We start from the raw sequence: 12,477 nt of genomic DNA, 5'->3' as shown, positions 1-12,477 counted from the left end.
ACCTTGATAAATTAGCATCAACGATCGCTAGAGTTCAGGTTAATATATCAACGGCTTTTTTCTCGCTTGCGGGTACGATACCAGCTCAAAGCGACATCTCGCGGCAAGTCGCAGCGAACGTTTGAATTTGAAATCTGTATCTATACCGCTTGAAATATCAGTACAAACCCATACGTTTTCTACACTCCTTCGAAATACATTTCGTTTATACTCGTGAAATGGATAAAAATGAATTATAATTGGCCTACGTAGCAGCTGCGTCCGCCGCTCACGACGCAGCGACGAAACTTAATCTCGGCGATCGAAATTCACAAGAGTTTCGCGAAAGGGACGGGGAGAGGGGGTCACGTCGTAAGAAGCTCTGCGCCGCTTTCTCGGGGGCCAACATTGTTATAACTTATATGGAAATAAATACAGGCCAGTTATTAGCGCGACAGATTGGTCATATATATAATGCAACGTCGCGAAACTTAGGGTCGCTCGTTGAGTAGTCGCAGCAGCAGCAGCAGCAGCAGTAACAGCAGCACACACAGACACACGGGCTAGCTGCTAGCTAGCCGAGAGAGAGAGAGAGAGAGAGCAAACTCTCGAAACTTTTCGTATTAAGCTCTCGCGCGAGCTGCCGCTACAGTAGAGTCGGGTGTCTTTTGCATGAGTATAACGCGAGCGCGCGGCAACGGTGGCAACGCACACACGGCTGCTGCTGCTGCTCTCGGCTGAAAGGCCGGCGCGCGCATAAAAGGCGACTCGACAGCTTCGTCGTCGTACTCGTGAGCAAAAGCTCGGGCAAAAAGCTCTGCAGGCACAGAGAGAGAGAGAGGCACGCGCGCGCCACCACCGCCGCCGTCGTTTATTACGCGTGAGAAAAAAGCTATCGGCATATACGCTCTTTTCTCTCTCTCTGTGTCTCTCCCTGGGCGCATTTCTCGCACGCGCGCAAGGCTAAAGGACCTCTGCGTCTTTGTATTATATCCACTTGGCTGGTTAGTCGAGTGGCTCCGGGTAGTGGTGGTGCAGGCGTATATCTCCTCCGTGAAGCGGCCCGGACACCTATATAGATATATACTCGTATACGATGATAAACTCGACTCGTCGTAGTCGTCGTCGGGGTCTCTCGCGGCAGCGCGCCCATACGTACATATCTAGCGACTCTGAGAGAGACGAGAGAGTAGAGAGCTGAGCGTAGGACTCGACTCTCTCTCTCCTCTCTCACGACGACGATGTGCTCCGCTTGGCAACGTTTCTAGCCAGCCGCCTCCCCATTCAAATTTGCATAGTCAAATCTTCTCTCTCTCTCTCTCTCTCTCTCTCTCACCGTCATTGCCCTTTATTTACCCAGACGCGAAAGTCACTTCGTCTTTTCTATATATGCGCGCCGCGCGTATATGTGTACGTATGTATATATACCTGCCTTGCAGTGAATGCGTGGCGAGATATACGTGTGTGACCCCCTGTACGTGTGTGTGGGTGTGTGTGCGCGCCTCTCGACTCTTTTTTCTTGAGCTCTGTTTGCTCGTCGGTTTTTGCATCCTCCCTTGTGTATATATACCCCAACGTATGCGTATAGCATACAGCGATGTATGTTGCTGCTGCTGCTGCACGTGCGGTAAAGAGACTTTTCTTCCTCTCTCTCTCTCTCTCTCTCTTGTAATTAAATCATGCACTCTTGACGTTCTCTAGCTGAAAAAGATTCTTTGAAAAATAAAGAAATTAAAAATCGTTAGCCGGAGAGAGAGAGAGAGTTAGGTTTTGCTTGAATTACAGAGAGACATTTTTTCCCCAGACAAACGACCATATGTATGGTCGTGTTTTTACAAAGTTTAATTAATTTCGATTAAATGGATTTGAATTTAATGAAAGGAAAATATGTGCGTTGCGTGTGCAGAAAGCGAGAAATGACTTTTCGATCGGGGAAATGAAAAATTTTACGCGGAGTGCAATTTTTTCGCATCTCGTTTATTATACGAGCGTATACCGCGGTGCAGGGAGCGACGACGACGACGCCGCTGCCGCCTCAAAGTAGAAGCAGCGCGCCGACAAAAAGTTTCGCAATTACAAGAAAAGTCCCTCAAAAAAAGGGTATATTCGCGTGTTCAAAAATCGCAGCTCTGTATAATATACCTAAAAGTCCAGTAGGCGCTCGCAGGTAAAAAGTCGGACTAGTCGTCATCGGCGCGGCTACTCGAATTGCTAAATCGAAAGGAAAAACTCGATCTGTGCTGCCGGGACGGGGGGTTACACTCGCTCGTCCACGCGATTTGCACGGAAGCAATTTGCGAACAGCAGCAGCAGCTGTCGAAGCGCCGCTATATACTCTCGTTCTCGAATCTCGTTCTCGGTCCAACAACGTTCAGCTGGCGCGCGGCTCCGACTTTCAGGGCTCTTCTCCTCCCTTCCTCCTATACCCTCCTTTCAACCCTCCCCCGTATAGCAGCCGAAAAGAAAATTAACGCTCGGTTCTTATCGGTCTTACAATGCCCGCTACTACTACTACTGGGGGCTCTTGTATAAAGCGTCACTAATGGTGGACTCAATGCCGCCGCCGCTGTGCTATACGCTGCAGAGAAGAGACCCTTGAGCGCGAGAGATAAAAGAGAAGAGAAAGAGAGAGAGAGACCGACAGGCACTGGGCGCGTTTGTTCCAATGCTTAGTTTGCGCCGTGCCACAGTACGCGTTATATTATATACTTTAGCCGCAGTCTCGCACTTGTAGTATATATGCATGTTGCTCGCACAAACTCTTCTCCGTGACAAAGAAATTCCGTATGATACATACGTTGCGTGGCAAAAAAATGTTACTAATTTACGCGGACGAGAGGCTTGTAATTATTTTTATGCCCTTTAATTATACTAGCATATAAAACAATCTCAAGAAAGCTCGCCATGTACGTTCACAAAGAACGTTGCAAATATACATATTCGAAACGATTCTGATACACACGTGGGACAATCGTAAAGTACGTTGAATTATCCGAGAGGCAGTTTTCGATACCCATATATTCGTACATAGGCGTACGTGTACGACCATCGACTCGCCGCTATAAACCGAGCTACTTTTTTTTTATTTTTTCATTCGTTTGCCAAGCATGGCGCCAGACGCTCTCTCTCTCTTTTTCCACGTCCGTAGGTATTTCGTCGTTCTCGTCGTCGTACCCTTATACCTATCTGCCTGTGTCGCGTTGGCATGAAAATTGTGTACCAGCCAAAGAGAGAACAAAAAATTATCCAAAGAATTCCCAGTTTTACGTGGTCCTGGAAATGATTCTCTCTCTCTCTGTATAAGTATATATGTATGTAGAGGAGACGTTTCTATGCTTGCGCGCCCGATTGTAAAGGTCGTTGCATTCTTCCGGTCCCGGGGACATAGTTTTGGATTTTTATTGACCTTTCCGAGGGAAAATATTTACTTTGAGAGCTCTGTGTGTGAGCGCGCGCAACGACGATAGTAAACTATTCGAAAATTTTGCTTTTAATGCGACGCGCAAGTGCTATTTGTATTGTTTATCTTGAGAAGGTGGTGGGAGCAGGAGGAGAGAAGAGAAAAAAAGAATTCCTCGCGAGCGAAGCGAGAGTCGGACGAAAGGTTGACTTATACCACTGCCAACGAAGGTCTAAAGTGGAAAAAAGTCCAAGTCCCGGATTCTTGGACGTTGCAAAAGTGTTTCCGCGCGCGGTAATTTTCTTCGAACTTCGTATCAATTTTAATACGACGTAAGCAAACACGAGAGCTAGGAGACGTGTGATTTGAATTAATCAAAGGTAAAGAAATAATCAAGTAATTATTTGTTTTTCGTGATTTAATCTTCGCATCAATTACGTTCATATACGCGAGCGACTGAAATCGAGATAAATTTAATTGATAAAATGCACGAAGAGTAGCATACAGATAAAAACTTGGTCGATCATTAATTTGCATATACGTACATACGGACGACAAAAAGTGTGGAGAAGAGGTATATAGCCGCCTGCATACGACCTAATGAGGCAGTACGCTTTCGCATCGTTGCCAATGCTAGTCAATCAGCATCGGTGTCGCAATTGTGGTTACCTCGTGGACGCAGCGTGTGTCTCGGTCGTCGTAAGAGCAGTAGTAGTAGTCTAGCCTCGAGGCGAATGAGGCGGTATCGCGGGGGGCGAGGGCGAAAAAGAAAACGGAAAATAAAAGAAAGAAGCGCAGAGAGAGAAGAAGATGAAGAAGCCAGTTGAAGAAAAAAGCTCCTTTTACTTTGCTTAGTTTTCTGAGCAGTAGCAGCATCCGCGACAGAAAGGTGGGGATGAGGGGGCATGGAGGGTAGTGGAAAGAGCGAGGAAGGGAGGGAGGGGGGTAGTATACGTGTGTGCGCGCGCGATAGAGAGAGAAAGAGACGGAGGTACTAGGTGGAATTGGGTCAAAAACAGTACTATACCAGTGGCACAGCGGCATAGCAGTATAGCAGCGTTTTGGAGAGTACTTGAAGTATCTAACCTACTAGTTAACAGCCCGAGCTCTCTTTCTCTGTTCTCAATCTCCGCGCGCGCGAGCGCGAGCGTCGATGGCTGCAGCAGCAGCAGCAGCAGCGGCACACACGTGAATCGCGGGAGGTGTGTATGTATGTATGTATACGTGTCGCCGCGTCAAGTCTTTGGGATTCGGCTCCGAAAAGCGAGCGAGAAGAGAGAGAGAGAGAGAATGACTGTACAGTGGTACACACACAGACGCACACGATGTGTATCAACTCGTGCACTCGTATATATAGACGTAGAGACACAGGCGGCTGCTACACATTACGCAGTTTGTACGTAGCGGCGGGGGGTAGTTAAGCGTTACACGTATCCTCGGTGCAGTATCAGAGCGTAAACAGCTCTCCTGTCTCTCTATATACAACACGGCTTTCTCTCTCTCTCTCTCTCTCTCTCTGCCGAGTATAGAGTATAGTACAGTCGCTCGATGCTCTCTGTCTGTCTGTGTGTGTGTGTGAATGTAAGCGCGCAGGTGCGTCCACAAACTCCAGCTCCCAGCAGCACACGTGTATAGCAGCAGCAGCAGCAGCAGCAGCACAAGCAATCATTGACACGTCGTTGGCACGCGTGTATACGCGGTCATTAGTACGGCCTGTACAGCACATATACACTTGCCAAAGTGCGCCTTGCTGCTGTGTGTGAACGCGTGTATTCCCGTATATATATATCAAGCCGCCCTTAGCGCAGAGCAGAGCTAGCTCGGCTACATAAGTGTGCAACAGATGCGGGCCGCCGCCGCCAACGACTTCGGGGGCTGATACGCATCGGTCCGTGGCTAATTCCTTACAGGAACTGTGCAGCTTTACTATCCTCTGTATGCAGCTGTCTCTCTCTCTCTAAATGCTGCTTTTGAATTCTCGTACAAACGCCTATATACGATTGTATGCCTTACGTAAGGATCGAATAAGAGCTCCGAGCTGCTGTGCACATCGGTCAAGGCTTCATCAAACGAGCGCGAAATTGATGAATCGCGAAAAAGAAAAAGAAAAATTGTATAATCGCCCACCGATGCACGTATATATAGGTAGTACACGTAGTGGTAGCGGTGGTAGTAGCAGCAGCAGCGCGCCACTGTATCGCGTACGTGATTTTCTTCAATTTTAAAAACTCGAGTGCAGTAAGCTTGACTCTATTTCTTGAGATTTAGAGCCGCAGCAGCAACGGCAAAAGCTCCCTACTCAGCAGGCAGCTACCACCGCCACCTACTATGTACTAGTGTACATGTATTCTGAGAAAAAAGAAGTTTGTAACGCGCACCAGCAGCAGCAGCACCGAGTGAGAGAAAGACAGAGAGAGAGATAGAGCTTTTTACGTATTATGCGCATAAAGTCGCAGCATGTAGGTATACACATAACCGCGTGCGCATCACGGGGTTACCCGTGGCCCACCGTACGCGACTTTTGAATAAGTCACGGGTTTTCAATTTAATATGCGGCTCGGGAGGACGAGATGCACAGTTTCAAAGGGTTTGTTGGCAGTGAGGACGCAAGGTGCTTTATTTTCGTGATTTTTACGCGCTTGCGTATATAGACGTGTAAAGCTGTAGCTCGCAACGGAATTCGGGCGCTCCGTGGTCGTTTGCTGCTGCCCTTCTCCCAAGAGTCTACACACTGTATAGCGTATATGCAACAGCAGCTTGACACGGTGAAACAATGTGTAAATGTGTATACGTAATATCGGTATATAGCGGCGAATATGCGCGCGTATATGCCCAGCTAATAATTACGAGAGGGCGAGAGAGGGCCACACACACACACACACACATATTCACACAGATGCTTACATCGCGCGCCGACGAGTTACTCGAATAACTCGTTCGTATACATACATAGGCGCGCTCGAGCCTTTGACAATTCTATTTTGTTGCCTCTGCTGCTGCTGCTGAAAGCTCTGCTAAAGAGAGAGAGAGAGAGAGAGAGAGCCAGAATTGCCCCACCCTGTGTATACGGCTGTGTGCTGCTGCTGCTGGCTGCACGTGATTTTCGCGTCAGGTCAATCGATCATCGCCCTCTGGTTGGTGGCGCGCGCGTGTGCAGCACCTGTCCTCCCTCCCTTCCCTCCTCTTCCACCCCTCCTTTTTAAGCGCGCGTATATATACGTGTGTCTGCTGTGCCCGAGAGCTATCTGTGTGTGTGTGTGTGTGAGTACGACGACGACGACGATGAAGCTATGATCGACGACAACGGAGACACGGATTTTCCGACGCCAATCGTTGCCGCTGCTGCTGCTGCTGCTGCCAGAGCTTACTACGAGACGAGGCGAGGCTTACTACTGCTGTATACGGATCGGATTCATCCTTCATGACCGTCGTCGTAACTCTCCACCACCACCCCGAAGTATCCCGATAATTACGCGTTTAAATGTCGTTTCCTTCCTTCCTCTCCCGCGTAATAATATAATATTATACACATCCAACGCTCGTGAACTTGCGTATTTCGAGAGGCCGACGAAATATCAAGGAGTATATAGCGCAGCGATTGAAAAATATAACAACTTTTAATATCGCGCTCGAGAGTATACGCTGCGCAGGGAAGGGGGCAGGGCTCTAAACTGATTTCGGAAACGCGTATAAAGCGGGGTTTAGGCAATATCTTGACGGAGAGAGCACAGCGCGCGGATTTATAAGGTAATTTCGACCAGCCGATGCTGCTGCCGCTGCTGCTGCTACTACCGACTACTATTACTACTATAAGCCGCACGCGAGACGACGCTTCATTAATGTAACAACTTCATTACCTTCCATATATCACGTTATGATCCAGTGTCGTGATAAGAGCTGCAGCACCGCACCGCTGCTTTTCGAGTCTTGCGGCCTCGATGAAAAGTAAAAAAGAAATCGAATGATTCACGTTTTTGCACCCAACTATATAGATATAACGTGGTGATATAGCTGCTGGGAGTATATAATTGTCTCGGTCCGGTGAATGCTGCTGACTTTTATCGAATTTCTAATAACCGAACGAAGACGATAACGCCTCCCCTTTGTTTTGATTGGCACATCGCCTTTGGTCGAGCGATTCCGTTTAAATGAATTACTGCGCACGGTGTATATAACACATACGTGCATTGTATTGTGTATACGAGCAAAGCATCGTCTCGTCTGTCCATCTGTGTGTGTGTGTGTGTGGGCGTTTGTACGGGGCCGCAAATAGCTTTGCTGCTTGAGGCGTTTATATATATGTGCTATATACAACATCTCTGTACACGTTTTTCGTGCCAGAGAGAAAGAAAAAAGGAGAGGAGGAGCTATAGATATATATTGTATATGCTACACACAACAAACAAAGCGGTGAGAAAATAACAAGAGCGCTGCAGACAACCTGTACACCGCGTATACACGCTGTACTCGATAAAATGCAATATTTCCCAGTCGCGCTTAGTGGTATCGTAATTTTTCTGATTTTACACAATTTCGTTCTCCCCCCCGTCTCGTGTAACGTTTTAATACGTTGTGAAATATTTTGAGATGTATTCGATATCTTTATAATGAAAACTGAACTTTTCTAAACCAAATTATAACGCTCATCTATGGATAACGACCGAATTATTCACGAAACGTTTTGTTCTTTGCTAAATGTTGCAGGAGGCATATAGAAAATGGGTGTGCAGCTCCCTGGTGCCTTACTTCGCTCACGGGGGACCGTATCCTTCAGAGCCCTCGGAGGAATCCTGGACCGGCCGACGATTGAGGCCTTGCCGGTCCCTCTGCCAATCTGTGGAACAACGCTGCCCCTACCTGCTGCCGGGCGACCGTGCGCCGGCCTACCCGACCCAGTACGCCGGAGAGCCCACCTTCCTTTGCCGAGGCAAGTATACTTATACAATTGATTGCTTGTAAATATACTTTTGGGCTTTATAATTTATGCTTTTCATTGTATGGACTGGCTGAAAGTCAAACATGTAGCCAAAATATCTTTGAAATTCGTGCGAGAAAGGTTCTTTACGGACCCATTCCGATGCTTGACAAAAATTATCAAGAAGTATTGTATCAATAATCAAGAGGTGTGGTAGCACCTAAGGCTATATTTTATATCTCATATGTTAAATCTTATATCTCATATGTATTCCAAGAACTTTGCTTTTTCACATTCGATTTGACCGAGAATTTCGGGCGTGCGCCATCTAGCGGTCACTTCGGTACTACAGGAGTCCCTCGTTATACGCGGATTTATTATCCGCGAAATTCGTTTTCCGCGGTTAGTCGATTTGCGCCCGTCCCTTCGTATGCGCGGGTCGAGTTTTGTTATCCGCGGATCGAAGATCGTGATTTTTTTCTCGGACGTATCTATATTCAGTTTGAATTTGGTTAGTGTAGACGCATAAATCGAATTTGTCAATTAACCTAAATTTGTTGAAAATTTATAAATTTATTTAAGTATGGCTTTCTCTAAAACTCCGTCGAAAACTGCCTCAAAAACCACCGGCAGATCAGACTGATGATGCACCTACACCGATTTTAGATTCAAAACTGATTGTCGAAGTTATGGATCTAGTTATTCGAGCAGGTGAATTAGCAATGATTCATGATCCAATAATGACGCGTATCTCGACTTTCGAACACTACTGTGATTTAGCTGCACAAATTTATGAAAAAATGCACAAAGATATTTTGAGACTAGCAAAGCAGAAAAAATTAACCACTTACTTTAAATATATATGTGTTGTAAATGTAAATAAACATATATGAATAGATAAAGTACTCAACAAATACGCTTATCTGTAGGTAAAATGTACATATAAACTGTGCTTTCTCGAGGTTGAGGAACGTAACCCTCTCTTTCCCATAAGAGGAAGGTCTTATTATCCGCGGTTTTGTTATACGCGGAACTTTTGAGGAACGTAACCCCCGCGTATAACGAGGGACTCCTGTAATTCGTTTTTGCGTCCGTCTCAATATGTCTCAAAGGAGACCTGTACGACTTCTGTAATTATAATTTTTGTCTCGCGGACGAACTCTTAGCCGTCTTTATAACGAAAACTAGCGCATAGGTCCCACGGCTGGAAAAGGACCGTAACGGTCCGTTTCATAGCCGAGAAGGACTCGTAATATAAAACATTTTTGTAACTGCGGCGGTCTGCGCGCTCGTCGCGATCGTTCGATTATTGCAGATCCCAACATCCCCGAGGTCGGCGAGCAGGCGGCCCGAGCCCTGCACCCGATCACCGAGGACGAGTGCTGCTTCAACATCTGCAGCGAGGACAAGCCCGGCCTGGGCATCTGCGCCAACTGCACGAATCGCGTCGTGTACATGGGCCCGACGCATCGCGACCCGGCCACGGCGCCCAAGTGCGACATGTCCTCCCTGCCGGGTGAGTCTCGCGTCTTTTCTATATATACTTTTAAGCAAAAACCCGGAGCTTTTCATCACACGAGAAACTTGTTTCTCGGTAAATTTTTGCAGGTCCACCACCTCGACCGCTGTCGGGCCTCTGCGGCAGCGGCGGCATCGGCTCGATGATGCCCAGCACCGACTCGCCGACCACGGTCAACCCTTCGGACATGAGCAGCAGCAGCCCATCATCATCGAGCAGCAGCAGCGAATCACCGATACTTTCAGCCACAACGTCGTCTTCTTTATCGTCGTTGGAGCTGTCGTCGTCGAGTCCAAGCAGCAGCGACACGCCGTTCTCGCCGAGCAGCAGCAGCACCAGCGTCTCGGTCGCCACCTACTCCTCGAGTAGCGCATCTTCTACGGTCGGAGCCTCTCAGCAGCTGCCGCTGCTCTGCCTCTTCTGCCTCTGGGGCGTTCTGTTCTCGAGGCAGTGGTGCTCGGCGCTCGGCCAGGGTCTGGCTGCCCTCGTACTCGGCTCGATAGGACGCGCCCTCGGCCGGACCAGGCGCACCGTGCGCGCCTGCCTCGCGGCCGTCCTCTCGGCCCTACTACCGCCAGCCTGGATCGATCGAGCCTATCGTAATAATAATAATAATAATAATAATGGTAGTAGTGGTCCGGTGAGCCAGAAGCGCGGACGACGACGACAAAGTTGGCGCCTGCCAAAGTCCGCGTACCGCTACGATCATCGGCACTGCTGCTATCGCTGGTGGCTCTGGCCGAGCCGCTGGAAGTCTCGCGGATGCTGCTGCAGCTGCGAGTCGCGCTGGCTCTGGCTCTGGCCCTGCCGATGGAAGAGACGGCCGCTACATTTCATGCCACGCTACAACAACAATAATCGTCAGCACCAGCCTCAGCAGCAGCCTTGGAGAGTGCGCAAAAAGCGCCGTCGACGGAAAATCCATCGAGCGAGCTACAGCAGCAGCGAGCGGCCGCCAACGAGTCGCTTTCTCGTCGCGTCGTACTACTACGTGGAGCAGCCGTCGTAACGGCGCCTCGTCGCAGTCGCCTAGTTCTCTCCTCTCCTCCTCCTTCTTTATACACCCACTACCCCGCCGTCACATCGCAGGCAGCTCAGCTATATAGCTAGCTCTACCTTATATTATACGCAAGGGCCTCTACTCTCTGTTTTATCCTCGGCTTAAATAATCTCAAGAGAGAGAGAGAGAGAAAGAAAACGACTCCTCGTTTTGTGCGTTATATTATACACCGTCGAGCTTTTCTTCGTTTTACACACGTGCACGAGAGAGTCACGCGTCGTTGCGAGATACATATAGTCAGGGCGCGGCGGCGGCGCTGCTGCTGCCTCGCTCTCAGCTATGCACGATGATATAATAAAAAAAAACGACATAAGCTGACTGATTATTTCGTGCAACAACAACAACAACAACAACAAAAAATATTATATTATAAAAATGAAAAAGCGAAAAAAAAAGAAGGAAAGTCGCGCGACCGGGGAACGATATACAAAACATAATTGAAGCTCGTACTCTCTAGACTCGTGCAGTGTCGGAGCGGCACACACACCGTGGCTGATTATAATCGACTTGTTTGCTATATTATACACACACACGAGTTCCATGCGATCCGTGTCGTTGTGTCGTGCGGTGGTGTGTTGCCGACCGACCGCCCGCCTACACATCCCCCGACTTATACCACTGAGGCTTATATGAAAAAATAAATAAATAAAAATAACGGCTAAAGAAAAAAAATATATATAATTATTATTATGTAACGATAACGGGTTAATGATAACGAGCAAGAAAAAAAATAATAATAATAAACAATAATACAATAATAATGATCGAGTACTCATGAATTATCGAGTCTTGGAAAATGTAAAATATTACGTGTGCGTGTGTGTGTTGTGTGTTATTGACATTTGTGTCAAAAGCGGAGAGAGCGTGAGTGATTATATAAATTTAAAACATATAGTGTATACCTACGTGCTGCTAACGTGTATGTGTGTACATATACGACACATAGTTACGAAGGGAGGGGAAAATGAAAAAAAAATTTACCGATCACCCACAAACGACGATTATAAGAGTACAGATTATTCATATAATATAGAAAATATTATATACGAGAATCGATTCGAATCGAGGTGTGTACGAAAAAAAACACACACACGATGAAAATTCAATGATCTTGTTCAAAACAGAAGTGAAAAAAATAAAATAGGCCAAGCAATATTTAAGACGAAAAAACATACGCACATTTTAATCGACATGCGCACGCCAACCGTGTAATATTAGAGAATTATTATGTTTGCGCGCGAAACCAGCCGAAACGAGTAAGAGTGAGCGATTTCTCTTACGCGGTTTTTAAAGCTCAACGTGGTTGACTTTTGTCCTTTACTTTTTTCTTTTTTTTACCACTCAAATATCAAACGTACTGCCGACGCGAGGCAAAGGAATTTAAACGCATGGGAAAAAAAACATACTTAAAAATAGTTTTAAAAATATAACGTAATTGCCGACAAACGCGCGCGTGTGTGTGTGCGTGTGTGGGCGGAGCTGCTCTCACCCTCCCCAGAGGGCCCAGATGATGATGCCAGGCCATGCGCATATTATATACACATTCGTTCGCGGGGGGTTACACATAGAGCCCACTACAGAGAGCTATGTGTGTCCCGCATTTG

The 12,477-nt window shown here is 47.3% G+C and overlaps 1 protein-coding gene across 1 annotated transcript in view; it reads left to right on the top strand.

Moving 5' to 3' along the window:
- Window positions 1-12,274, top strand: part of LOC106652932 — a 66,214-nt gene extending 53,940 nt beyond the window's left edge. Inside the window, exons 3-5 of the mRNA XM_014372113.2 lie at window positions 8,084-8,306; window positions 9,610-9,810; window positions 9,903-12,274. Of these exons, the coding sequence (XP_014227599.1) occupies window positions 8,084-8,306; window positions 9,610-9,810; window positions 9,903-10,822 (1,344 nt within the window). The 3' untranslated portion in view covers window positions 10,823-12,274. The remainder of the gene's footprint in view (window positions 1-8,083; window positions 8,307-9,609; window positions 9,811-9,902) is intronic.
- The last annotated feature ends 203 nt before the right edge of the window (window positions 12,275-12,477 follow it).

Source organism: Trichogramma pretiosum, unplaced genomic scaffold (genome assembly GCF_000599845.2).
Source record: "Trichogramma pretiosum strain Unisexual culture from Peru unplaced genomic scaffold, Tpre_2.0 scaffold3, whole genome shotgun sequence".
NCBI lineage: Eukaryota > Metazoa > Arthropoda > Insecta > Hymenoptera > Trichogrammatidae > Trichogramma > Trichogramma pretiosum.
Note: the sequence above shows the minus strand (reverse complement) of the source record. Positions and strands in the feature narration are given on the sequence as shown.